General features: G+C 38.4%; 1 protein-coding gene across 1 annotated transcript in view; it reads left to right on the forward strand.

Annotated features, from left to right (window-relative positions):
• Positions 1-26,690, forward strand: part of Acoxl (acyl-CoA oxidase like) — a 366,861-nt gene that overhangs the window by 225,598 nt on the left and 114,573 nt on the right. Inside the window, 1 exon segment of the mRNA XM_070013290.1 lies at positions 7,925-8,013. Within this exon segment, the coding sequence (XP_069869391.1) occupies positions 7,925-8,013 (89 nt within the window).

Raw genomic sequence — 26,690 nt, forward strand, 5'->3', positions numbered from 1 at the left:
ATGAACCAACAATTGAAATATGCCCAAAAGAAATATAAAATATGTTGAAAAGATATCTGCACACCCATATTCATTGCAGCACACATCACAGTAGTCAAGATAGGAAATTGATCTGCTTATCCAATACCAGCTGAATGGATAAAGAAACTAGGATATATGTATGTATGTATGTATATGTGTATGTGTGAATGTTATTCAGTCATGAAAAGAATGAAATCCTGCTATTTGTGAGCCAGTGGATATTGGTATTAAGAAAATAATCCAGGCACAGAGAGACATAAAAACTGATCTCATAGAAGCAATGCCTCCACCAGAAAGAATGGCATTGCCCCATTTGTTAGGAAATGGAAAGACTTGGAAAAAATTATATTAAGTGAAGTAAGCCAGGCCCAAAGAAACATAGGTCCCATGGTCTCCCTTATTTGCAATAACTAGTATATGTCTGAGACAAGCAGAAAAGGTCAGATAAGTTGATGTTAGGTGAAATGAACCCCAAGATAGGTATTCAAATGTTTTTTTCTTTCTTGCAATTGTTTCTAACATATTTATAAGATGATTTCTTTGTTGCTTTGTATGTCCCTCCCCCACGGTATAACCCCTGCTTTCATTGTATTTGATGTTGGTATAATTTGTGGAGGGGAAGGGAAAAAACAAATTGTTTAAATAGGGATCAGGTGGACCCATTGCAACCATGAGATGTACAAGTTGTTATGTCAAAAAATGAATTTTACAGCTTTGGTCAGGGGGGTGGAGAAGGGGGGGTTAGGGGAAGGGAGATGGGAAGGGATGGAAAAGGGAAACAACGGAGGAGGCAAAATGCTTGATAAGAAATGTACTCATTACCTTGCCCATGTAATTGTAACCCCTCTCTATGGTATTTTCACAATTGAAAAAAAGAAAGAAAACAGCACTGCAAACCCCTTGGGAAGTAGGCAAGGCTAGTGTGGCCAAAACAAATGGGAAACACCACTGAATCCAACTTCCAACTTCCTTATTTTTTCGTGTGTGTGTGTGTGTGTGTGTGTGTGTGTGTGTGTGTGTGTGTGTGTGTGTGTGTGTGTGTGTGTGTGTGTGTGTGTGTGTGTGTGTGTGTGTGTGTGTGTGTGTGTGTGTGTGTGTGTGCTGGTCCTGGGCTTGAACTCAGGGTCTGGGCACTCTTCCTGAATTTCTTTTGCTCAAGGCTTATGCTCTACTGCTTGAGCAACAGCTCCACTTGCAGCTTTTTTGTTGTTGTTGTTTATTGGAGGTAAGAGTCTCACAGACCTTCCTGTTTGGGCTGGCTTTGAACTGCAGTCCTTGGATTTCAGCCTCCTGAGTAGCTAGGATTACAAGGATAAACCACCTTTCTTTCTTTCTTTCTTTCTTTCTTTCTTTCTTTCTTTCTTTCTTTCTTTCTTTCTTTCTTTTTCTTTCTTTCTTCCTTCCTTTCTTCCTTTCTTTCTTCCTTTCTTCCTTCCTTTCTTTCTACCTATCTTTCGTATTTGCATATATTAATTGTACAAAGAAGTTTAACTGAGAGATTTTAATATATGAATATAATGTACTTTGACCAATTCATCCCCTGTATCATTCTTTCTTATCTTTCTCCCTCCACAGGTTTTTTTTTTTAATTTACAGGTTTACTGGGTTCTTTTACATTACCTTCATTGAATGTACTCTGTATTCGTCCCCCTCACCATCATGCACTGTTATCTCCAACAATGGTTCCCTACCCTTAAAAACTTCTGGTCATATTTTGTTTAGGCCTACTCTGAATAGATGAAACATTGCATAGATAACAGTTTTCTGAGCTTGAATCGTCTCATGTAACATCGTGTTCCATCCATTTTTCTGCATTCCATTCTTATTTATGGCTGAATAGTATACTGTTGTATATATATGCCACATTTCTTGATCCACTCATCAATTGTTGGGCATGTATGCTGATTACATCATTTGGCTATTTGCATAATGCTACAATAAACATAAGTGTTCAGGTACTGGTATTGTATGTTGACTTACATTCCTTTGGATAAATGCCTGAGTGATACAGGTTAGTTATATGGTGATTCTATTTTTAGTTCTTGAGGAAACTCCATATTGATTTCCATAGAAGTTGCACTAATTTGTATTCTCATCAACAATGTATAAGAGTCCCTTTCCCCCTGAATTTTAGTCAGCATTTGTTATTGTTTGTGTTCTTGGTGATGGTTGTTCTGACTAGGGTAAAAAGGGTTCTTAATATTGTTTTGATTTGCATTTCCTCTATGGCTAAAGATGTTAAACATTTCTTCATGTATTTATTAGCCATTTGAACTTCTTTTGAAAATTGTCTAATCATTTCCCTATTTATTAATTGGATTATTTGTTCTTTTGGTGTTTAATTTTTTTCTACATTCTAGATATTAATTTTTTGTATGATGAATAGATTGCAAAAGTTGGGTTTTCCTTTTCATAATGGTTTTCTTTTATATACAGAAGCTTTGTAATTTAATGCAATCCTACTTGTCAATCCTTGTCTTATTTCCTAAGCAATTGGAGTCCTATTCAAAAGGGCATTACCTTTTCCTATATCTTCAAGTGTTTTCCTGTAATACTTTCAAAGTCAATTCTTGAATTATGGTCATTGGTCCATTTTGAATTCATGTTGATACAGGATGAGAGACAGTGTCTATTTTTGATCTTCTGAATGTAGATTGCCAGTTTCCCCAGTATCATTTTTTAAGAGACTGACTTTCCTCCGATGTATGTTTCTGGTACCTTTATCACATACAGGTGGTTGTAGCTAAATAGGTTTATTTTTGAGTCTTCTACTCTACCCATTGGTCTACATGTCTGTTTTTGTTCTAGAGACATGGCTCTGTAGTATACTTTAAGGTCAGGAATTGTGGTACCTCCAGAATTTCTCATTTTGCTTAGGATTGCTTTGGCTCAGGATTGCCTTTATGTTGCTATATAAATTTTAAAATTGATTTTTCTATTTCTGTGAAGAATGGCATTGGAATTTTGGTGGGGATTACATTGGATCCATATATTACTTTCAGAAGTAGAAATTTGGCCAATCCATGAACATGGAGAGTCTTTCTATCTTTTTCATAGTTTTGGTTAAGTTTATACCTAGGAGTTTTCATGTTTGTTTTTCTGTTATTTATTTGCAATAATGGGTTTTGAACTCAGGGCTCGTGCTTGCTAGAAAGGCACTCTATCAATTGAGCTAAACCTCTAATCCCGATGCCTAGGATTTTATCTTTTAGATTATTGTGACCATTCACTATTTCTAATTTTACTGATTTCCTCAACTTGTTCATTGTTGGCATATAGAAAGGTTATTGATTTTTTCATTAATAAGATTTTTATTGTGAAAATACTATACAGGGGGGTTTCAATTACGTGAGCAATGTAATGAGTACATTTCTTATCAAGCATTGTTGCCTCCTCCTTTGTTTCCCCTTACTATGCCTGCCCTCCTATCTCACTGACCGCTCCCCTCCCCCACCAAAGTTGTAAAGTTTATTTTTTAACATAACATCTTGTACATCTCATTGTTGCAATGGGTCCACCTGTATCCCTATTTAAACAATTTGTTTCTTCCAATTTCAAGATAGAAATACTTTAAGCATCATAAAATTTGAATATATACTTAAAATATATTTTAATATATATATGTTCAAAGCATACATTGAGTAAATATGTCTTGAGTACATGTTCTGCTCCAGATATTGCTTTAACCCCCAGATAGGGGAGTGAATGCAACATAACTTTTATTTGAGGAAAAGCGATGATATATAGAAAGCATATAGTATGTTAGAAAATGATAAGCACCTTGTGGAAACAAAATAAAAGAAGGGGCAATAATATTTTCAGAATGAAAGGTATAATTTTACTCTAGTTTACAAAAGTACTTGCTGAAATTGCTGAGCAGTGGCCTGGTTAAAGCAAGAGAGGGAAAACTTTCTAAATAGCATCACATGATTTTAGGCCACTGCTAGTTTAATATCTGCCTGAGTATTACACATACGACCTTGACATGGGAATCTCTCCTGAGTAAGTTGTGTATGTGCCCATAGTATATGCGTTTGCTTTCTTGTGACATTTATTTAGTTAATGAAAACATCCTTATATGTTTCTATCTCTTTTTATCAACTAAAATAAAAATCTATCAGGAAAATAAGAAAGTTTACTGATATTTTGTATGTTGATTTTGTATCCTGCTACTTTGTTTATCATATCTAAGAGTTTTTTGGTGGAGTCTTTAGGGTCTTCTAAGGATGGGATCATATAATATCATCTGCAAATAGGGATAATTTGACTTCTTTCTTTTCCACTTGCATTCCATTCAGTGTTATTCTTACCTTATTGCTTGAGGTACTATATTGGAAAAGTTTCATTTTTCTGTTTCTGGGTTCAGAGGAAATGGTTCCAAGTTTTCCTTGTTTAATATGGTGTTATCAATAGGTTCATCATATATACATATATAGCCTTCTCCACCTCTCTCTCCTCCTTCTTGTCCTTCTCCTCTTATCTTCCTCCTCCTTCTTCTTTTTGAGACTATGGTGTGATAGGCTGGGCTCAATCTTGTGATCCTCTTGTTTCAGCCTTGGGAGTATATAAACTCTGGACCATTGGACCATTATACCAGCCTTCATTTTTCCCTTGTTTTGTTTCATTTTCTGTTTGTTTGTTTTTTTGGTTTTTTGGTTTTTTTGTCGGTCATGGGGCTTGAACTCTGGGCCTGGGCACTATCCCTCCACTCTTCAGCTCAAGGCGAGCATTCTACCACTTGGGCCACAGCGCCACTTCTGGTTTTCTGGAAGTTTATTGGAGATAAGAGTTTCACGGACTTTCTTTCCCAGGCTGGCTTTGAACTGTGGTCCTCAGACGTCAGCCTCCTTAGTAGCTAGGATTACAGGCATGAGCCACTGGCACCCAGCTGTTTTTTTTTCCCTTAAATTACAGTTTTCATTTGTCTTTAGTAATATAAAAAAAGTTCATTTTTCACATACAGATGCACATACATACAAACTGTTTGTAAACATTTGTCTCCAAACAATTTTGGATCCCATACTTAGAGATGGTGGTATCTACTGGGTCGACTGTGCTTTCATGAGAATTTTTTTCCTTAGAATGTTTGAAACCCCTGGTCACTTGAGTTCCAAGACAGTGTCAGAGAACAAGAACTTGTTGCCTTTTCCTCCAAAATTCTCAGAAAAAGGACTTTGTTTCTTCAACATTAGATAGATAGATAGATAGATAGATAGATAGATAGATAGATAGATAGATAGATAGATAGATAGATAGATAGATAGATAGATAGGTGTTGTTAGCAGCTGTGCTAACAACAGTTGTAATTTTTTCTCAACACAGAAATGATGAATACCAGAGCCTGAGATGATTCTAGAACATTCTCAAAGTCTCCAACCCTTTACTTTCTTCATCTGCAACTTGGGAGTAATGCCTCCTCAGAAGGCTGTTATGAGGAGAAGAGAATGAAATGAAGTAACTGAAGTTTGTGTGAAGCTCTTAGTGGTTTCCAGCTTCTAGTGAGCACTCGATGTATAAGGTATCAAAATGATGAAAATGAGTCAGCTCTGGCTGACTCATGAGGAGCATGAAAAATAAGTGGGTTCACTCAGAACCTGAGTTCATGTGGTTTGCCTTTGAGACATGTGGGCTTAATCCTGTGATTATGGGATGGGAGAGGATATGGAGATACATAACTTCTCTAAGTTGGGAAATTTACTGATTTATTCACGCATAAATAGGGTAACTTGGAATTCTGATGGGCCTGTGAAGATGCTTCTGCTTCTTTCTATCAGTTGATGTCACTGTCCAGTCTTGGTGGGGAAAAGAGAAGATGGCTGGACCTTAAAACAACCTGGTTATTTTCCCAATAAGAAAGAGGGCTGATGCTCACAGGTTTTCAGGGCTCAGCAGCAGCAGGATCCCAGAAGTCCTGTGGGCATTTTCAGATATGAATTGGATCCCCCAGGCATTAAGGGTTCCTGGAGATTCAGGTGTATGGCTGTTCTTTAACCACCCTTCAGTGACCGTCTGTGTCCCTAAAACCTTAAAAAATTAACAGGGATAAATTTTGTCATTCTTATTTAGAGCTAGTATGCTAACTACAAATGCTACAAAGAAGAGCTGGAAAAACCTCTGAGATGAATGATAAGCTAGAATGATTTGTGGAAGCAGATTTGGACAGTGAGCAAGATTTCAATGATTTCATAAGGAGAACAATGAGCTGGAAAAGAGGCCATGGAAGAGTCAGGGCCTGAGGCCAAAGACAAGCTTTGTTTCCTTCATGTTTTGCCTGTCCCTAAACCCAGCTTCTTTTGAGCCAAGTCTTTCATTTATGTGAGGAAATAGTCAACACGTTGAAAATAAGTTGAAGGCTACTGCCACTGAAATTGAATGTCAGGGAGGAGGAGATAGGAGACAGGATTGGATGAAGAGAAAGAAGAGAGAGAAGGGGGGATTAGTCCAGAGTATGACTTTATGATGCACAATGGCAATTAAGATATTTTTGTTGTCTTCCAAGAATTTTCAAATGTCTGTTTTCTACCTTATAGGATTGTGTAGAGTGGGGTCACATCACTGACACCTTAACAAAAAGTGTAATCACTAGTACCTTGACATATGTTTGAATAAATAACATTTAGAAAAGAGATAGAAAATCCATTTAGAATTTTTCTTAAATTTTTTAAGTTTATTTTTATTGTAGGCAATACTGGGGATCAAACTCAGGACGTAGCAAACACCAGTCAAACACATTTTACTGAGCTATATTCCCAGCCAAAATACAATATGCTTTGTTAATAATATTTTAGAGGTATGTTCTATAATCTTTTTTTTGGGGGGGGTCTAGTCGTGGGGCCTGAACTCTAGGCCTGGGCGCTGTACCTCAGCTCTTTAACTCAAGTCTAGCGCTCTACCACTTGTGAAGTAAGCCAGGCCCAAAGAAACATAGGTCCTATGGTTTCCCTTATTTGCAATATCTAGTATAGGTATGAGTCAAGTGGAAAAGGTCAGATAATGTGATGTTAGGAAAATGAACCCTTAAATATGTATTTTAATGTTTTCGTTTCTTTCATGCATGTGTTTCTAACGCATTTATAAGATTATTTCTTTGTTGCTTTGTATGTCCCTCCCCCACAGTGTAATCCCCGCTTTCACTATATTTGATGTCAGTATAACATGTGGAGGAGATGGGGACAAACAAGTCGTTGAAGGATTCAGGTGGACCTGTTGCAACAATGAGAAGTACAAAATGTCATGTCAAAACCAGCTTTACAATGTCGGTGTGTGTGTGGGGGGGGTATGATTGGGGGGGAGGGGGGAGGCTGGGAAGGGAGGTGAAGGGTAAACAAAGGAGGAGGCTGCAATGCTTGGTAAGAAATGTATGTATTATCCTGCCCATGTAATTGTAACCCCTCTGTACAGTATGTTCTCAAATAAAATAAAAATAAAAATAAAAAAAAGAATCTAAAAAAAAATAATAATATTTTAGAGGGCTGGGAAGGTGGCTCAGTGATAGAGTGCTTGCCTCACATGCATGAGGCCCTGGGTTTGATTCCTCAGCACCACATAAGCAGAAAAAAATGGAAATGGAGCTATGGTTCAAGTGGTAGAGCGCTCGTCTTGAGCTGAAATGCTGTAGAGTTCAAGCCCCATGACCGACAAAAAAATTTAGAAAAATACAACATGCCTACTTTTAAATATTTTTACTGCTAATAAAGGCAATACTGAATTAGTATTTGTGACCCAAAGATTGATGTGATGAACCAAAAACTCTTACAGTGATTATTCAGAGGAGATTTATGGCTATTCTATTCTTTTCAATTTTCTACATATTTTTTATTTCAGAGAAAATATTAGTCATGTATGATAATGGGATTGCAACTTTAAATTGTGGTTTTTATTCTTTCTTTTCTTTTTCAATAGTGTTACCTGATGGAAAATGGAATCTCAGGCCTAAAGTGTGACACAGATGTGTTGGTAACTTTTGAAGGTGACAATGTTATTTTGCTTCAGGTAAGAGTCAGGAAATGTTTATTTATTTTAAATGATACAGTTTTAAACTAGTTTGAAGTGCTTCAGATGTTTTATCATTATATGATGCCTTCTCTTAATTGGGCATGTGTTTTCCTGTCAAGCAGCTGGTATGTGTGTAGCTAAACAGGGCATTATTTCTCTTTTAGCATCTTTCAATATCTTTGATGTTGAATTATGTCTTTTTTTGTTTCTGAAGACTACTGTATATACTGAGTCAGATTCTTCTGTTAGGAAGGCCATTCCAAAAGAGTGTGTTATACTCCTGAAGATGAACAGCAAAGACATACAAAACCAATTTTCAGAAGGAGGGAATACAACCTTAATTGAACAATTTACAATGTGGTTTTTCTTCTCTATGGGTTGTTATGTGCCTTGCACTTGCTTGGCTTGCTTGCTTGGCTTGGAGCCATGCCTCCAGGCCAGTTTTTTGTGGCTATTTTGGAGATGGAATCTTGTGAGCTCTTCTGCCAAGGTTGGCTTTGAACTGCAATCTGATTCTCAGATATCAGTCTCCTGGTTAGTTAGGATTATAGATATGAACCAAAGGTATCCAGCAGCATATAGTAAAGGGGGTTTCATTGTGATATTTCCATGCATGCATGCCATGTACCCTGATCAAGTTCACTCCCTCTATCACTCTCTTTCTAGCCTATCTCCCCCATCTTAAAATAATTTGACCAGGTTTTATTGTTCTTTCTATATATGCATATGAAGTTCTTAAATCATATCCACCCTCCTTTGCCCATTCCATTGACCCTCCCTATATTCCACTGGTGAGCTTGTAAAACATTGTTGTCATTAATTTTCTCTAGTACATATTAATTGTGTAAATAGAGTGTCTCATGGTATTTCATACCTGCATGTAGTATGCATTGCTCAGATAATCCCTCTGTTGCTCTCTCCAAGTCCTTCTTACCCTTCTATTATTTAATAGCTTTCAGTCAGTTTCCTTAGGCCACCTTTATATATAGACATAAGATACTTTCATATCACTATCTCATATTATTCTCATCCTCCCTCCCTCCCCCTGACAATCCCCAAACTTTCCCACAGTTAGAATCATATTATATATATGTGGGTATATTTATATGTACACATATATATGTATTCATATGTATGTTTATAGTACTTGATTCTACATACGAGGAAAATCAAAACATACTTTATTCCCATTAAATGGCTCATGTCTAAGAGCATGCTAAAGTCCCCTAGTCAGTGAGAGCTCAAAAGGCCTTCTTATATGTTGATATCAAAATATACAATTCTACTCTTGGGGCTCTAAGGTGATAATCCTAAATACAGAAAATCTTTATGGCATAAACATTCTAAATGTAAATTGTGTATTACAGAAAAATTATTGTGTAAATCATGTTCTGACCACTTGGTATGGAATTATATAGTTTTTAAAAACGAACACTTGCAAAGAGTTTTGGTTTTAGTTGAAACTAGAAGCATATGGTAAGTAAAAATGATACAAAGGTGTATATATAATATGATCACATTTATGTTTTTCAACAAGAAGAATGGTAACTTCTGGTCTGCTAACATGGAGCAGCCACATTCCCCTAGGTCCTACCTCTTACACTAAATATCCTGAATGTAACCCATAAACAAGTGGCAAAAAGATACTCTGAAAGGAGAAAGGGAGAAGGCAGCTTCCTAGGGATCTTGGGACTCCAGGGATGAAACGCAATAATTTATTTGGGTTTCTTTATTGCTTCCCATATATCTCAATTTTAAAAATTGTGCCAGGATAGTGTTGGTAAGATCCAACAGAGAGATGAACATACCTATCAGGACCTCAGGACCCTTTGCTATATTTCAGGTTTAAATAGGATCTCACAATATATTACCCAAATAGCCTGGATAAAATTTTCAGTACTTCCTAATAAAAAAAAAAAGAAGCAGAAAAAATACAACTTAAATGAGAAAAATCAATAAATGCTGGCACTGAGGAAAACCAGACATTGGAATTATAACAAGGATTTTTTGACTGAAACTCAATTTATTTTTTATAATTATTTTTAATTTTCAAAATTTTATTGTAAAGGTGATGATGTACAGAAGTGTTATAGTTATGTAAGTTAGATAATGAGTACATTTCCTTTTGAACAGTGTCACCTCCCCCCTCATTTGCTCTCAGTTTTCCCCCTCCAGTCTCCCCTCCTCCACAATTTATAAAGTCCATTTCCAACAGAGTGTCTAGTAAGTATCACTGCTGAATTGGTTCACCCTTTGTCTCACCATTTCTATGCTTCCCCTTTCCCTCCCCAAATCAGGCAAACACATACAAGACAGAGGGTATAGAAATTTAAAAAAGCGACAAAGGGGAATTAAAAAAAGAAAAAATGTACACACTACAATAAAAAAAACCTCTAGTTTCCATTTCTTGGAGTTCATTTTGATAAGCATCATTCTGTATGATCATATGTGCATAGCTATTGAGTCCTTGTGATCTTCTCTGAAGAATATCTTCCTTTGTTCTCACTGTGTGAATATTTAGAATGCTGTTTAATTAATCCATGTCCAAGTGTAATTATTTGTCTTTTACTGTCCATTGGGTTTACTTGTAGATTGATAGGCACATTCTAATCATAACAAATGAGGGAAAACATACAGCCTATGTTTCTTTGGTTCTGGCTTACTTCGCTTAGTATAATTTTTTCCAAGTCTTTCCATTTCCTTACAAATGGGGCAATGTCATTCTTTCTGATGTTTGCATAGAATTCCATTGTATGAATATATACCATTTTCCTGATACATTCATCCACTGAGGAGGATCTGGGTTGATTCCATATCTTAGGTATGGTAAACAATGCTGCAATGAACATGGTTGTGCTTGTGGCTTTAGTGCAGTTTGGTTTGTGGTCAGTTGGGTAGATGCCCAGGAGTGGGATTGCTGGGTCATAGGGAAGCTCTATGTTTAGTTTTTTGAGGAACCTTCATACTGCTTTCCAGAGTAGTTGAACAAGTTTACATTAGCACCAACTGTGTACTAGCATTCCCTTTTGGCCACATCCCACCAACATCTGTTATTGTTAGTTTCCTTGATAATAGCTATTCTAACTAGGGTGAGGTGGAATCTCAATGTTGTCTTGATTTGCATTTCTTTTATGGCCAGAAATGTTGTACATTTCTTCATATGTCTATTGGCCATTCCTTTTTCTTCTTCAGAGAAGTCTCTCTTTAAGTTTTTAGCCCACTTATTAATTGGGATATTGTTTATTTGAGGGTTTGTTTTTTTGGGAGGTTTAATTTTTGAGGTCTAAGTATATTTTTTTCGGGTCCGGTTGTGGGCCTGAACTCTGGGCCTGGGCACTGTCCCTCAGCTTTTCAGCTCAAGGCTAGCGCTCTACCACTTGAGCCACAGCGCCACTTCTGGCTTTTTTTCTTTTTGCTTATGTGGTGCTGGGGAATCGAACCCAGGGCCTCATGCATGCAAGACAAGCGCTCTACCACTGAGCCACCTTCCCAGCCCCTAAGTATATTTTAGATATGATGCTCTTGCCTGATGTATATTTAGTAAAGATCTTCTCCCATTCTGTGGGCTTTCTATTTATCTTGCTAGCTACTCATGACAAGGATTTTAAAGTAATCATCAGAAAAAATGCTTCAATGTTATTTGCAAATTCCTCTGAGACAAGTAAAAACAATATAAAACTCTCAGTAAGCCAAGAAAACAGTAAAAAAAATAAAAAAATAAAAAGGGAGGAGGGCCAAATGTAAATAATAGAATTGAAAAATACAATAACTGAAATAGTGGATTTGCAGAATGGCCCAAATGTTGGGGTAAAGATAGAGAATAGAATCAGTGAACTGTCAGATCAATAAATTCTGTCCAATATGAACAACTCAAAATTTAGAATCTCAGAAACTTGGTTAACAATACAAAAGAGTTAAGACATTATGTTACAGCATCAAGAGAAGAAAGAAGAAATAGGATGATTAAATACCCAAGGTAATAATGGCTAGGTATACCTCAAATCTGTTGAAAGGTATACAACTACAGATCCAAAGCACTAAGTGAACCTCAACTAAGAGAAACCCAAAGAAACTCCCCGTAAAAGAGTGGAAATATCTTTCCAGGATGAAGAGAAAATAAAAATATTTTCTGGTTAAGGAAAACCAAGAGAATTTGGTTTACTAGCACATCTGTGTTTAAAAGGTGGTTAAAGGAAGTTCTCTAGACAGAAAAGAATAAGCTAATGGGAAGCTTAGAATTTCATAAAGGAAAGTATCTTGAGATGGCTAAAAACAGGTATAAAAATAATACACTCCCAAGGTTAATATATTTGATATCTGAGGTAACAATTGTAACAGCTTCTGATGTTTTTTTGCTCAATGTATATGGAAGAAATACAGATAGAGTATATCCTTGGCCATAAAAGAAATATCAATAAATTTAAAAGAATTTAGATGATTCAGAATATATTTTTCAATATAGTAGAATGAAAGTAGAAATCAGTAACAAGAAAAACAGGAATAGAAAAGCAGTAGCTCCAGGAGCTGAGAAAGTAAGCAACACATTTTATGTTTTAATACGGTAATTGTTTCCTCACAATAAATTGTAGGATTAATGGGTTTCACAGTAGCATTTTTGTATGTGCGTACTTCATACTTTGAGAGTATACATCCTCCCTACCACCTCTATTGCCCCCCTCCTTCTCTCCTCTCTGCTTATCCCCTCCCCTCTCCCGCATGGCCTATTTTCTAGGTTTGCCAAAAATGATTTTTTTAAGTTTTTGAGAGAAAGTGTGGAATATTTGTCATGCTTAACATAATAATCTCCTATTTCATCCATTATTTTCACAAACAACATTATTTTATTCTTAATGTTTGTGAAAGTGGTAGGAAAGTTTATTGTAAAAGAAATATGCCACAAAAAGAGATTATGTGGGAAGACAGCACTTCAGATAATCTTTAGCCATTTTCTACCATCTTCTGATTTTATTCTTCATAACTGAGTAATATCTCATTATGCATATATACCCATTAAGGAGTTTTACCCATTCTCTTCTAGAGTGTGGGACAGGAAAGAATATTTTGCACCTGGTTTTAAAAGAATACAATTACCTAGGTACTAAAAGACAATAGAATTTTTTAAAGTAAAACTGTATTCCATCTCTCATGAACCTAGATACTAAAATCCTCAACAAAATACTAACAAACTAAATTTGTCAATTCATAAAAAGAAGCACAGATCACAGTAAAGACCTGTTAGTCTTTATTCCACTAATTGAAGCAAGGTTGCTTCAACTTGCAAAAGTCAGTCAAACACAATTCACCATATCAGCAGATTAAAGAAAAAAGAGTTGTATGATCATATTAATTTACACAGAATCATTTGACAAAACTCAGTCATCTTTTTATGGTGAAACCTTTCAGCCAACTAGCAAAGAAGTGAATATCTAAATTTAATAAAGATAATCTACAATGTCATTCTTTCTGATGGAGGCATAGAATTCCATTGTATATATATACCACATTTTCTTGATCCATTCATCTACTGAGGGGCATCTGGGTTGGTTCCATATCTTAGCTATGGTAAAGAATGCTGCAATAAACATAGTTGTTCTGGTAGCTTTAGTATGGTCTTATTTGTGATCATTTGGGTAAATGCCCAAAACTGGGAATGCTGGGTCATAAGGGAGCTCTATGTGGAGTCTTTTGAGGAACCTCCATACTACTTTCCCTTATTTGCAATTACTAATATATGTCTGAGACAAGCAGAAATGGTCAGATAAATTGATGCTAGGCAAAATGAACTCCAAGATAAGGACTCAAATGTTTTTTTTTCTTTCTTGTGATTATTTCTAACATATTCATAAGATGATTTTTTTGTATGTCCTTCCCCCATGGTATAACCCCTGTTTTCCCTGTATTTGATGTTGGTATAATTTGTGGAGGGGAAGGAAAAAAACCAAGTTGTTTAAATAGGGATACAGGTGGACCCATCGCAACAATGAGATGTACAAGACGTTATGTCGAAAAGCGAACTTTACAACTTTGGCGGGGAATGGGGGGAGTGGGGCAGGGGGAAGATTGGAAGGGATGGAAAGGGGAAACAAAGGAGGAGGCAACAATGCTTGATAAGAAATGTACTCATTACCTTGCCCATGTAATTGTAAGCTCTCTATATGCCATTTTCACAATAAAATAAAAAAAGATAATCTTCAAAAATTATAGCTACCATTATAGTTTCAAAATTTACATGGAAAAGTACAGGGTGTAGAATAGCTTAAATAAAGTTCCTATGGCTCCAGCAACCCAAATGGTGTACTATTGATAAAAGGATATACACATGGGTAATTGGAACAGAACAGGGAGCTCAGAAGGAATCTCATGAAAATATGCCTGTTCATTTTTGACAACTATAATAGTAATTTAATGGGAGAAAAAGACACTTTTTCAATAAATAGTGCTGGACTAATTTGGATACTTGTAAATTTATTGTAAATGTAGTAAAATAAACCTCAACCTAAACTTCTCATCTTTTGTGAAAATTTGTATTTTATATAGTTACCTAAAAATAAATTGTAAAATATAGAATTCTTGGGAACTATTTCTTAAGATCTGACATTAGGAGAAAATTCCTAGTATTGACATCAAAAGCATAATTCAAAAAACAAAAAATTAATAAACTATAAACTTTAGTAAAACTAAAAAATGTTTACCCTATGAAAGACGCTGTAAAGTTTTCTCTGTTGAAATCTAAGAGTTCTTTATGTATGCTAGACCAAGTTCTTTGCCAGATGTGTCATTTGCACATGTGCTTGCCTCTGATTAATTTCTGGAGGATGGAATGCACGGTATAAAATGGGAATGAAATTGATAGATCAATTTGAGCAGACACAGCTGGGGATAAAGTTGTTTCTCTTGGCCAACTCTGAAGAGATATAGGATCACAGGGACACAGAGTAGAAGAGGTATTGGGACAGAGAGCTGGGCATTCCCACAAAGGTATGCCTAACAAGAACTGCCAGTTTCCCTCATCAGAACATTTGACCACAGCAGTAGCATCAGCTGTATCTCCTGCCATCTGCTTGCTGTGGGGAGTGCCCGCAATTGGTCCCCTTAGGTGACTATATCTCTGAGTATATTCACTTGGTGAAGGCAGCTTGCCTGCTTGCCACTAGTCAACACACCATAATATGACACCTGTGGACAGCCCCATGTACCCAGAGTTGCCAAACTGTCTAGTCTCCATGGTCAATGCTTACATAACAAGTGAGACAGTACTGGCTGCCTGCACTGTCTATTCACTCTTCCTCTTCTGTGTTGGCATCTGCCTGTCCTCCGGAGGCCACCTTTTGTGCAAAAAATGGATTCTCCTAATGAGAGAAAGAAACCTCAGGAGACAAGGGTCAGAAACTGGTTGCAGAGATTCATGACATTCTGGAATTACCCACAGTGCTTCCAACTCTTTCTGAAGAGGAACGCATGGTCTTAAAGGTGCTGGGACTGCTGTGCCATGGTTGGAGTGATGTGCTCTAGAATTTCTTCAGATTTTCCATGTTTCCCTATAAACAAGATTACAGATTTCCCAACCCTTTTATTATTTCCCAGGGCAAAGGTTATAGGCCCTTGGAGAAATTTAATTACATCCTCCACCAAATCCAATTACTATTCGCAACCATGGAATCCTATTATTACTTTCTGTAGCTTCATTAGAGCTACACCAAGACATAACCCTTCCTGGCATATTTCCTGAAGAATGGCAGTGAGAGGCTTTGCACAGAGTGACCATTACCCTGCAGGGAAAATATGCAAAATAAAAATGACCCAATGTGAAATTACCTGAAGGCCTAGCAGAAGCATCTTCTTGCCTGATCCAGGTGGCTTCTGTTAGAGAGCCTCCTGTCTCAGAGCTGCTGATAGCATGATGTGTGCTCACTGACTGGAAACCTGGCAGTGATATTACCTCCTTCACCATCCAGAACAGCAAAGACTATTTGTCCAAGCAAGTGAGGAGTGGATCCTTTAGTGCCAGATTGTAGTAGCCAGTCTTCAGAACCAAATCTCTTCTATACTCTTGTTTAACACACTAGACCTTAGACTTGATCAAGATGTGGTATGGCCAGGCCAGGCCTTTCCTGTAGGGAAAGGCCAGCCTTTTTTCCTGGTAGGAGTGGCTTGAATTGTGCTGTGGACAGGCACACTGATGCATATCTTGTCCTAGCAGTGAGGCATCAGCCACTGGGTTCTGTAGTTTCTGTTAAGCTGAATGGAGAGGGACAGGGGCAGGGGTGAAGAGACCAAGTGACAATTGGTTTCCCCATAAAGAAGCTGATTCCTGATACCTCTGAAGGTATTTTCTTAAAGATATTCAGAGAAGAACAATCAAGCACCATCAGATTTTTTTTCTTATTTCCAACTTTTACTATGAAAAAATTTCAAGAGAAAAATTTAAAAATCAGTACAGCCAGGTGCAAGTGGCTCGTGCTTGTATCCTAGCTACTCAGAAATGATCGCGGTTCAAAGCCAGCCCAGGCAGGAAAATCCATGAGACTCTAATCTCCAATAAACCACCAGAAAACCAGAAGTGGCGCTGTGGCTCAAGTGGTAGAGCACTAGCCTTGAGCTGAAGAGCTGAGGGACAGCACCCAGGCTCAGAGTTCAAGCCCCACAACTGACCCCCTCCCCAAAAAAATCAGTACAATAAATATCTGGAGATACCCTCTAATTCTCTCATCGTCTGTGTATGTACATGCACAAATAATTTTAAAGTGTTTTGTGGATTTCAAAGCTCTTCATCCCCTAAGAACTTTAATACTCATTTTTAAAAATAAGGAACAAACTATAATTCCATTATCATATAAAATATGAACAATAATTCCATACAATTAACTACTAAAGATGATCAGATACTGTGAGAAGATCAACTGCATATAAAAGAAAGAGCAAGATGAACAAACCATTAGCCAGGCGTCAGTGGCCTGTAATTCTACTACTCAGGAGGTTGCGATCTGAGGATTGCAATTCAAAGCCAGCCCAGGCAGGAAACTATGAGACTCTTATCTCCAGTAAACCACTCAGAAAACTAGAAGTGGTGCTGTGGCTCAAGTGGTAGAGTACTTGCCTTAAGCTGAAGAGCTGAGCGCCCAGGCCCAGAGTTCAAGCCTCGCGATTGACCAAAAAAAAAGATGAACAAGTGGAACTAGAAGCAAAACAGAGAAATGAAAACTAACTAGTAACCCCAGAGATGTACAATGAACTACATTAATAAAATAATGGCAGCCTGCCATGAAAAATGAGCACTCAGAGAACCATACGTGCCTCACAAGTTAAAAGCATACACTTGGAAAGAAAAAAAATCTAATCTAAAGACTAAAAAATAAAATTCAAAGGAAATTCCCAAAGTAAAGCTCAGGAAGAAAGACCAAGGGAAAAGAATGAAGAAAAAAAGCTAAGTGATATGGATGATCAGTTTAGGAAATCTAGGGTATTTCTGAAAGAGGTTTCAGTTATACAGATCAAAACAGAGAAATAAAAGAAAGTTCCCCAGAAATGAAGAAAGGCACAGTCTAGGGCTTAGTGGAGCTCACAGGCAAAGGTGCCTTTAAACAGCTTAAAGCTTTACAGAGCATCAAGAAAGGACAAAAAAGTTCTCCAAAACCTCAGACTGAGAAAACATTCAATTATTTGCTAAACTTCTCAACTTTAGCTTTGGTTTCCTGTGCTTTTGAAATTATATCCCCCCCCCCCAAACTGTTGCCCTTACCAAGGTTTTCCATATGTTTTCTTCTAGTAGTTTCAGTGTCAGAAATTATTTAGATCTCGGATCCCTTTGAGTTGATTTCCATACAAAGTGGAAGGTAGGAGTCAAACTAACCTTTTTTTTTTTGCAGATGATATGATTTTTTTTTTTGTCAGTCATGGGGCCTGAACTCTGGGCCTGAGCACTGTCCCTCAGCTCTTCAGCTCAAGGCTAGCACCCTACCACTTGAACCAAAGTGCCACTTCCAGCTTTTTCTGCTTATGTGGTACTGAGGAATAGAACCTAGGGCCTCATATGCAAGGCACACACTCTACCACTGAGCCACCTTCCCAGCCCCATGATATAATTTTATACATAAAAGAAATACACCATCAAAAGGTTATTAGAAATGAAAAACAAATTTAGTAACATTGCAAGATATAAAGCCAATATAGAAAAATCAGTAACATTTTTATATCCAATTAACAAGGTGACTGAGAAAGAAATCTGTTAATGATAGCTTAAAAAAATACCTAGGGATAAATTTAATCCATGAAGCAAAAGTCCTCTAACATGAGAATTGCAAAACACTAATTAAAGAAACCAATGACTAAAAAGAATGTAAAGACCATATTCATGGATTTAAGGAAGGCTGGTATTGCTAAACTGGCTATACTATTCAAAGTGACATAGATACTGTTCCTGGGGCTTGAACTCAGGGCCTGGGTATTGTCCCTGACCTTGTTTTTATGTTTTTTGTTTTTTGTTTTTCTCTCTCAAGTCTAGCACTCTACCACTAGAGCTACAACTCCACTTCTGACATTTTGAAAGTTATTTGGAGATCAGTCTCACAGACTTTCCTACCTGGGTAGGCTTTGAACCCCAATCCTCAGATCTCAGTCTCCTGAGCAATGAATCTTTAAGTAACTACAAAAAAAAATTTTAATGCTAAAATTTATATGGAAACACAAGAGACCCTGAAATAGCCCAAGCAATATCAAATTAAAATTTTTTTAAAGATAACGTAATACTTGATTTCAAGATATACTATCAAGTTCTTTCTTTGTTTTTGTTTTTGTTTTTTGTTTTTGTCGGTCATGGGGCTTGAACTCTGGGCCTGAGCGCTGTCCCTCAGCTCTTCAGCTCAAAGCTAGTGCTCTACCATTTGAGCTACAGCGCCACTACCTATACTATCAAGTTCTAAGAACCAAAAAAAACATGTTACTGACATGAAAACAGGCCTTGGACCAATAACAGAAAAGGGATCCTGAAATAAGCCCACCTACCTGCAGCAAACAGATGACTGATAAAAGTGACAGAAAAATACCCTGGACAAAGGACAGCCTCTTCCAGGTGGTGCTGGGAAGAAGATATCCATATGCAGAAGACATGAAGAATTTATAAGACATGTATGCTCTCTGGAACTAACCCAAGATGAATATACATAAAGAAAGACCTAAGTGGTAGCTATGTGGGAAGCCCAGAAAACAATTACTCTAGATTAGACCAGGAGGGCGGAGGGATCAAAAAATGACTTTGCAAAGGAAGTGGTTTCTGTTGAACAAATAGCATGGTTAAGCAGCAAGAAGATTTTAGTGATATGATGGAAAAGGCATATGTTTCTTTTTGAAACAAGAGAAAGAAAAGCCCATTAAGACTCCAGGAAAAACAGATGGCTCAAAAAAAAGCATGCTCCAACTGTGGAACATGGCATGAGAATCTATTTGACCTTGACACTTAGAAGCTTCTCCTGCTACCAAAACAAAACCTACTGACAAAATGAGTATTTCTGGAATGAGGTATCAGAGGCAAGAGGTTGAATAGGAGACTTTTAGTTTTTTAGTTGTCTTGCATTTTTAAAAATCAAGTATATTTAAAGCTGTTAAAACATAGTCCTTCTTTTTTTAATTTAATTTAATTTTTTGTGTGAACATACTGTACAGAGGGGTTACAATTACATGGGCAGGATAATGCGTACGTTTCTTATCAAGCATTGCAGCCTCCTCCTTTGTTTACCCTTCACATCCCTTCCCAGCCTCCCCCCCCACACTCCCAGCCAATCCTCCCCTCCTCCCCCCCCCCCCCACTGCACCAACGTTGTAAAGCTCGTTTTCGACATGACAGCTTGTACTTCTCATTGTTGCAACAGGTCCACCTGTATCCTTAAACGACTTGTTTTTCCCCATCTCCTCCACAAGTTATACTGACATCAAATATAGTGAAAGCAGGGGTTATACTGTGGGGGAGGGACATACAAAACAACAAAGAGATAATCTTATAAATGCATTAGAAACAAATGCATGAAAGATAAAAAACATTAAAATACATATCTAAGGGTTGCCCCATTTGTTAGGAAATGGAAAAACTTGGAAAAAATTATATTAAGTGAAGTAAGCCAGGCCCAAAGAAACATGGGTCCCATGGATTCCCTTATTTGCAATAGAAGTGGAGAGTAACTAAGTCAGGAAGTTTTTTAAGAAAATGAAGGCAGTCAAAAGGGATGCATTCATTGTTGGTGCGAGTGTAAACTTGTTCAACCACTTCGGAAAGCAGTATGGAGGTTCCTCAAAAGATTCCACATAGAGCTCCCCTAATCCAGCAACCCCTTTCGGACATTTACCCAAATGATCACAAACAAGGCCATACTAAAGCTACCAGCACAACTATGTTTATTGCAGCATTTTTCACTATAGCTAAGATATGGAACCAACCCAAATGCCCCTCAGCAGATGAATGGATCAAGAAAATGTGATATAAACACACACACACACACACACACACACACACACACACACACACACACACACATATGAATTATATGCCTCCATCAGAAAGAATGGCATCACCCCATTTGTTAGCAAATGGAAAGACTTGGAAAAAATTATATTAAGTGAAGTAAGCCAGGCCCAAAGAAACATGAGACCCATGGTTTCCCTTATTTGCAATAACTACTACTTGTCTAGAATAATCTTACTAGATAAGCAGAAAAGGTCAAAAGCTATGTACATATGACCATATAAGATGATGCTAAGCAATATGAACCCCAAGATAGGGACACAAGTGGTTTCATCTCTGTTGCTGTTGTTTTTAATGCACTATGTGATTTTTTGTTTGTTTCTTTTATATGTTCTTTCCCCATGGTATAACCCCTGTTTTCACTGTATTTGATTCTGGTGCCCTGCATCTTGCATATACATTTTCTAGTTTGGGGAGGGGAAGGGAAATAATAAAATGCTGAAACAAGGATACAGGTTGACCCATTGTAACAATGAGATATACAAGGCACTATGTTGAAAACTAACTTTATAGCTTCGGGGGGGGGGGAGTTGGGGAGGTGGGGAAGGAAAGGATGATGGGGGAAAACAAAGGAAGAGGTAACAATGCTCAACAGGAAATCTACTCATTACCTTACTCATATAACTTTAACCCCTCTGTACAGTATTTTTACAATAAAAAAACCATATAAAAATAAAAAAGAAAGATTCCCAAATATTTCCCACCATGTTCTTGAATGTGACCTTGAGACCAGCCTGGTATGATGGTTGGTGAAGAATAGATATTGGGCTGAAAAACTGGAACTTCTGTTTCAGGAAGGAACCATGTAGTGATCCAAAAAGAACAGTCTTACTATTGCCCAGTCCTCTGGCTGTAGGTGAGCCCCAGCGATCAGCAAGTAGAGATGTTGAAGATGCCAGGAGAAAAGTACAAATATCCTCAAGAATCAGAAGAGTGAAGGTTGGCTCAACCCAGTTGCTTGGCTATGGAACATCAGTTCTAAAGGGCTGAGATCTGGATCACACAGAGAAAACAGAGCTCTGGATGACAGCTTCTGAAATAGAAGCTGCCTTCTCTTCTAAAGGTCTCCTGGAGAGCAGAGGGCCCAGAAGAACTAGGGAAAGTAGTTAAGGTTCCTTCCCGAAAACCTACTGATGGGAAGTATCATCTAGAATTGTCCATGATGATAGAAGAAAAAGCTAGAGGAGGTATGGGCAATGAGGCCAGAGGCTAATGAAGTCTGTGAGGACTGTGGAGTAGCCAAGAATATGCTTGGAATTGAAGCTCAGGCTTTATTGAAGACAGGTAGTGACAATGGAAATTTGGGAATAAGAGAGCTGTGTAGGGGCTAGAATTGATCTAAAGCATTTCCAAAAAGTGATCATCCATTTTTTTTTAAAATTCGGAGTGGTTTGGGGATACTTATTAAGAAGCTGACCACAGTAGTTTGAGCAGACATTCTGTTTTACTCTTTCTAAATCCACTGACCCATATAACAAACCTGGCACCAAGTTTTCCAAACCAGATGTTGCAGCATCTAAATATTTAAACCTCCCTTCAAGGATTCCATATGTGAACTTTCAGAGAAAGGGAGCCATCTGAATCTGGGCCACTTGTTTATCTTTACTTTTCTTCTTCCAGAGATGCCTTCATTTTCTGCACAGACTCTTAGTTTTACAAATAGTGATTTTAACATTGCATCTATAGGTTCTGGACAAGGATGCATTAATTGTGTATTTTAATTTTGATGATAATCTGAACATAGTCTAAGTGGGGTAAGTAAATTTTTTTAACAACCGACCTTAAACAGTCATCTGTCCCTGTCCATAGGAATATTCCAAAACCCCTGGTAGATGCCAGAAACCAAGGAGAGTACTGAAGACACTTCCTATGTAATCACACTTCTGATAAAGTTTAACTTATATATTGGCAGAGTAATAGATTAGCAATAATAACTAGATAGTAACAGAAAAATTAGAATAAGGTAGTGAAATAAACATCATCTAAAATGTATGAACTATTCCTGGATTTTTTCATTCAGTTTTTTTTTTCAGACCATAGGAGGAGGAGCTAGTGTGTTTATAAGCCTTTGGGACCAAATCATTTATCCTTAGGAGCCATGAGGGAAGACAAGATTTCAGCTTGATATAACTGAAAAGGCATAGTTATGCCAAACAAAGGCTCAGGGACTGGGATGTGGTCCTGGAGGGAGGGCTCGACAGCCACAGGGAAGTGGGGGAAAGCAGGCCTGTGCCTCAGCTGGCAGAGCCAAAGGAAAGCCCACTCCGAAGAGCTCCACACACAAAGATTGCGCCAAGTTCATGCCATGCTCTTAGGCCTGTTGATGTGAATCTCATTGGTTTTGTAGCTTTGCTTGTATTTAATTTCATGGTTTCAAGTTGAACAAGAGCTATAAACAGAAAGTGTTTATATCTTGTTTTATATTTTAGCATGTGTAAGTAACATTATAATTTGAAACAACTTAAGTCAATATTGAAGAGAATTTCCTTTTTTCCCTTCAGAAGAGGTTTCTACTTTACTCAATTTGCAGATCTCTCTTTTAACCTTTTCCTCATTGCTGTTTATTTATTTTATGGCAGATTTGAAGCTTCAGTTCATTTCTTATTTCAGTTATGAAAAACCAAACAAACAGTAGACATGCAACATCTACTCCAACCACCCTGGACAGTTTGACACTGTGGCTTGGGTGTTAGGAGGAGGTAACAGATGTGGAAGTGAGGGACTCTATTGTGGAGAGAATGAGAGGGGCCCTGCATTGGGGGTGGGAACACCTAGTACCATTGGAAGTTCAGTTTGTACCTGGTGGGATTATCAGTCAGGATACATTTGTCAATATATACTGCTCAAGTTACCATTGGTACACCTGCCACTTGCCATCTTTTACAGTAAACCCAGGGCCAGCCATTGGGTCCATCAGTCCTCGAGAGCCCACCTCTTCCCACAGGTTAGTTTCACTGAACTCACCCTGGGGTGAATCCCCTGGACCATCTCATCCGGGTCTCAAAGCAGCTGCTATACACCCACAGGAAGGGAAGAATCTCAAGGGAAGACCTCCCTCAGATCTGCCAGCTGCATTACTTTGGGTTCCGCTAGCCAGGTCAGGCCAGCATGCCCATGTCTGAGCTTTGGCTGCTCAGGAGGCTGGGGGTGATGATTGCCATGGCCATGTTCTACCTCTTAGTAGAAAAGGGGATGGATCAGAAATTTAAGTCTGTGGCTCACCTCAGGACAAGTGTGCTCTGAGCATGCCAATAGGCACCCAACCATGTGCCTTCAGGACTAAGTAGGGGCCTAAATAATGGCAGCCAATCCAGGAATCTCAGAGCATGGGAGGAGGAGACCTGGACAAACAGAGGGCATTAGCCCCTTTCCAGGGTACTGAAGCTTCTATTCTGTTCCCACTGACAGGGGTCCCAAGGAGATCTGGCCTTCCAATTGTTCAAGAGAAAGTAAAACACTTTTTAGAATGTGAAATGGCTAGGAAGGGGCATGGTTAAAGAAACCTGCCTATGGGGTGGCTCTTGGCTTCCAGCCTCCTGATTCCTCTGAATATTTCTACTCTAGCCACTACCTTAGAAACCAGGAGCAAAAGTTCCTGTCCTTTGGTCTAGTACATCCCTGGGAGTTTGTGGGTACTGACTGTAGAAGACCCTGCATTAGGCCATAACTACAAGGGGCTACAGAGGAGGGGTTCTGGAGGAATGGTACCCACTTAGGCCTGAAAGGCAGCCTCATGGACAGTATATGTTTTATCCATTCTGATGACGAATTCCAGGCATCTCTGAGAGTTAGAGACTTCACTTGTAAAATGAGGGTTATCTCATGGGGTTGTAATCACTCCACTGGAATGCTAGGCACACAGTAGGTTTGCAATGAAGGCTGTGTGGTGGTCCATTAGATGACAAGTTTTGTGTTCTTCCTCTATACCAAATATAGTTCTGGCTTTTCTCTAATGTGGTGGGTTTGGTTCATAGATGCTGGTCTTACTGAGATGTGAAACAACCTGGCTATGTTCCAACAACCTGGCTATTTGCTGCCCAGTTGGAGCTGAGGGTGAGGGCCTGTGGGAGGAGGGTGATGTCAGGGAGGCCCTGGTGTGTATAACATGCAGGGAGAGGGAGAACAGACCCCAGGGAACGAAGGAACAACTCCCTGGGGAGCTGTCCCTGCATCATCTACTGCTACGCAACAAACTACGTCACCCAAGGACCTGGACCCTTTGAGGCCTGAAACCTCAACCATCATGTTGCACTTACAGATTCTGCAGGTCTGAAGTTCCAACAAGGGAACAGCAGGCATGGCTCAGGTGGCAGCCTCGTGTACCTCTGCTTCAGCTTCTGTGTTATTGAGAGTGCTCTTCATGATCCAGAAAAGCCCAGTCCTTCACTGTCTGACAAGGTTCAGAGCTGAGGTCAGGTATGACTAGGCCACACTCCTCTGTGGCCACTGAGCTGCAGGTACTGCATATACTGTCAACCTGTCTCTTCCTGCCTGTCTGCCCAGGATGCCACATTGTGGGTCCTTGCATTCTCTTTGGACCCCCAATACTTGACCTTTATAGTACATGTTGTGTAGGTGTAGATTTATTATGAACTTGGACTCTAGGTTTAAGTCCTCACCTTTCTATTTCCTGTCTGTGTGACCCTGACAACTTGCTTAATCTCTTTAGTCTTCTGCTGTTTTATCCAGACAACAGAATTAGTCTGTTGGCTACCTAAGGATAGCATAAGTATCAAATCAGTTTTTTTTCTTTTATTATCTTTGTGTGTGTGTATGTACCATTGCTAAGACTTGAATTTAGAGCCTGGGTGCCATCCTTTAGCTTTTTTCCTCAAGGTTGGCATTTGAGCCACAGCTCTACTTCCAGTTTTTTGCTGGTTAATTGTAGATAAGAGCCTCATGGACTTTTCTGCCCTGTCTGGCTTCAAGCTTTAATCCTCAGATCTCAGCCTTCTGAGTAGCTAGAATTACAGATGTGAGCCACCAATGTCCAGCTATTGCTATTATCTTTAAGTAGTTGTGCAAATGAGTTTCAATTCAACAAATCAGCTTATAATAAATCAATTTTCCATCTAAAGAGTTTAGAACAGAGCTTAGCCTTCGAATACACTTAAAGGAGATTGTTGTTGCTATTTTAGATGTTGTATAACTAAATGAACAAGAGAATGAACAAATTAAAGGTGCATCTCTGCCCTTTAAGGCTCAGAAGTCAAATTCCTCTCCTCCAAGAAGGGCTTCCTGATCTTCACAGGGAGGAGATCTTCTTTTGGCTTGATGTGCTTCTGGGTTTGTGGTGTCCTTACAGTTGCCAACAGTGCTCCTGGGTATCTATGCTGGCTTCTCCATTGGACTAGTCTCAGTCATCTCTTAAATCCCCAGTATTCTCAACAGTATGTACCTTGTACACAGTACAGGATAAAGAGGAACAAAGGAAAATACAAAGAATACACTAACATTGTCTAATGGAAAGAGACAAAGGAAGATAAGTTAAACTGAATGCAGATTTAACTAAAACTAGCAAAAAAAAAAAAAAACCCTAATCACTCTTCAATTGAAATGTGTGAGAATTTTTGCTGGATCTAAATATTTATTTTCTCCTTTTTAAAAAAAAAGTCACATCCATGTCTAAGACTTAGGAATTCCTTGTGTGCCTTAGCATCATACCTGTTAGTTTGTGTGTTAACTTATAGTCAACTCTCTTCTCTTGGCTCTTCCCCCCCCCCCCGTCTTCCTCCTCTTCCTTCCTCTCTCTGTCTTTCTCTTCTTCCTTCTCCTTTCCCTTTCTCTCTCTTTTCCTCCTCCTCCTCCTCTTCCTCCTCCTCTTCCTCCCTCTGTCTTTCTCTTCTTCCTTCTCCTTTCCCTTTCTCTCTCTTTTCCTCCTCCTCCTCCTCTTCCTCCTCCTCCTTTTTCTCTTTCTTTCTCTCTCTCATTACCAGAGAAATTTTAAAGATTCTCCTCAAAGAACTCTTGCCATGGTGGGATGCCCAGCATCTATGAAAGGTGAAGAACTAACATGTCTGCAGGAATATCATGTTCACTTCACTTCCTCGGGTGACTCTGAGCTGCCCTTCAGAAACTTAATGTTCCTAGCTATAGAAAACAAAATTCATAGGACACTCTATTTTTTTTTTTTTGGTCAGTTGTGGGACTTGAACTCTATACC

This window comes from Dipodomys merriami, unplaced genomic scaffold (assembly GCF_024711535.1).
Source record: "Dipodomys merriami isolate MVZ:Mamm:240054 unplaced genomic scaffold, mDipMer1.0.p SCAF_90, whole genome shotgun sequence".
Taxonomy (NCBI): Eukaryota; Metazoa; Chordata; class Mammalia; order Rodentia; family Heteromyidae; genus Dipodomys; species Dipodomys merriami.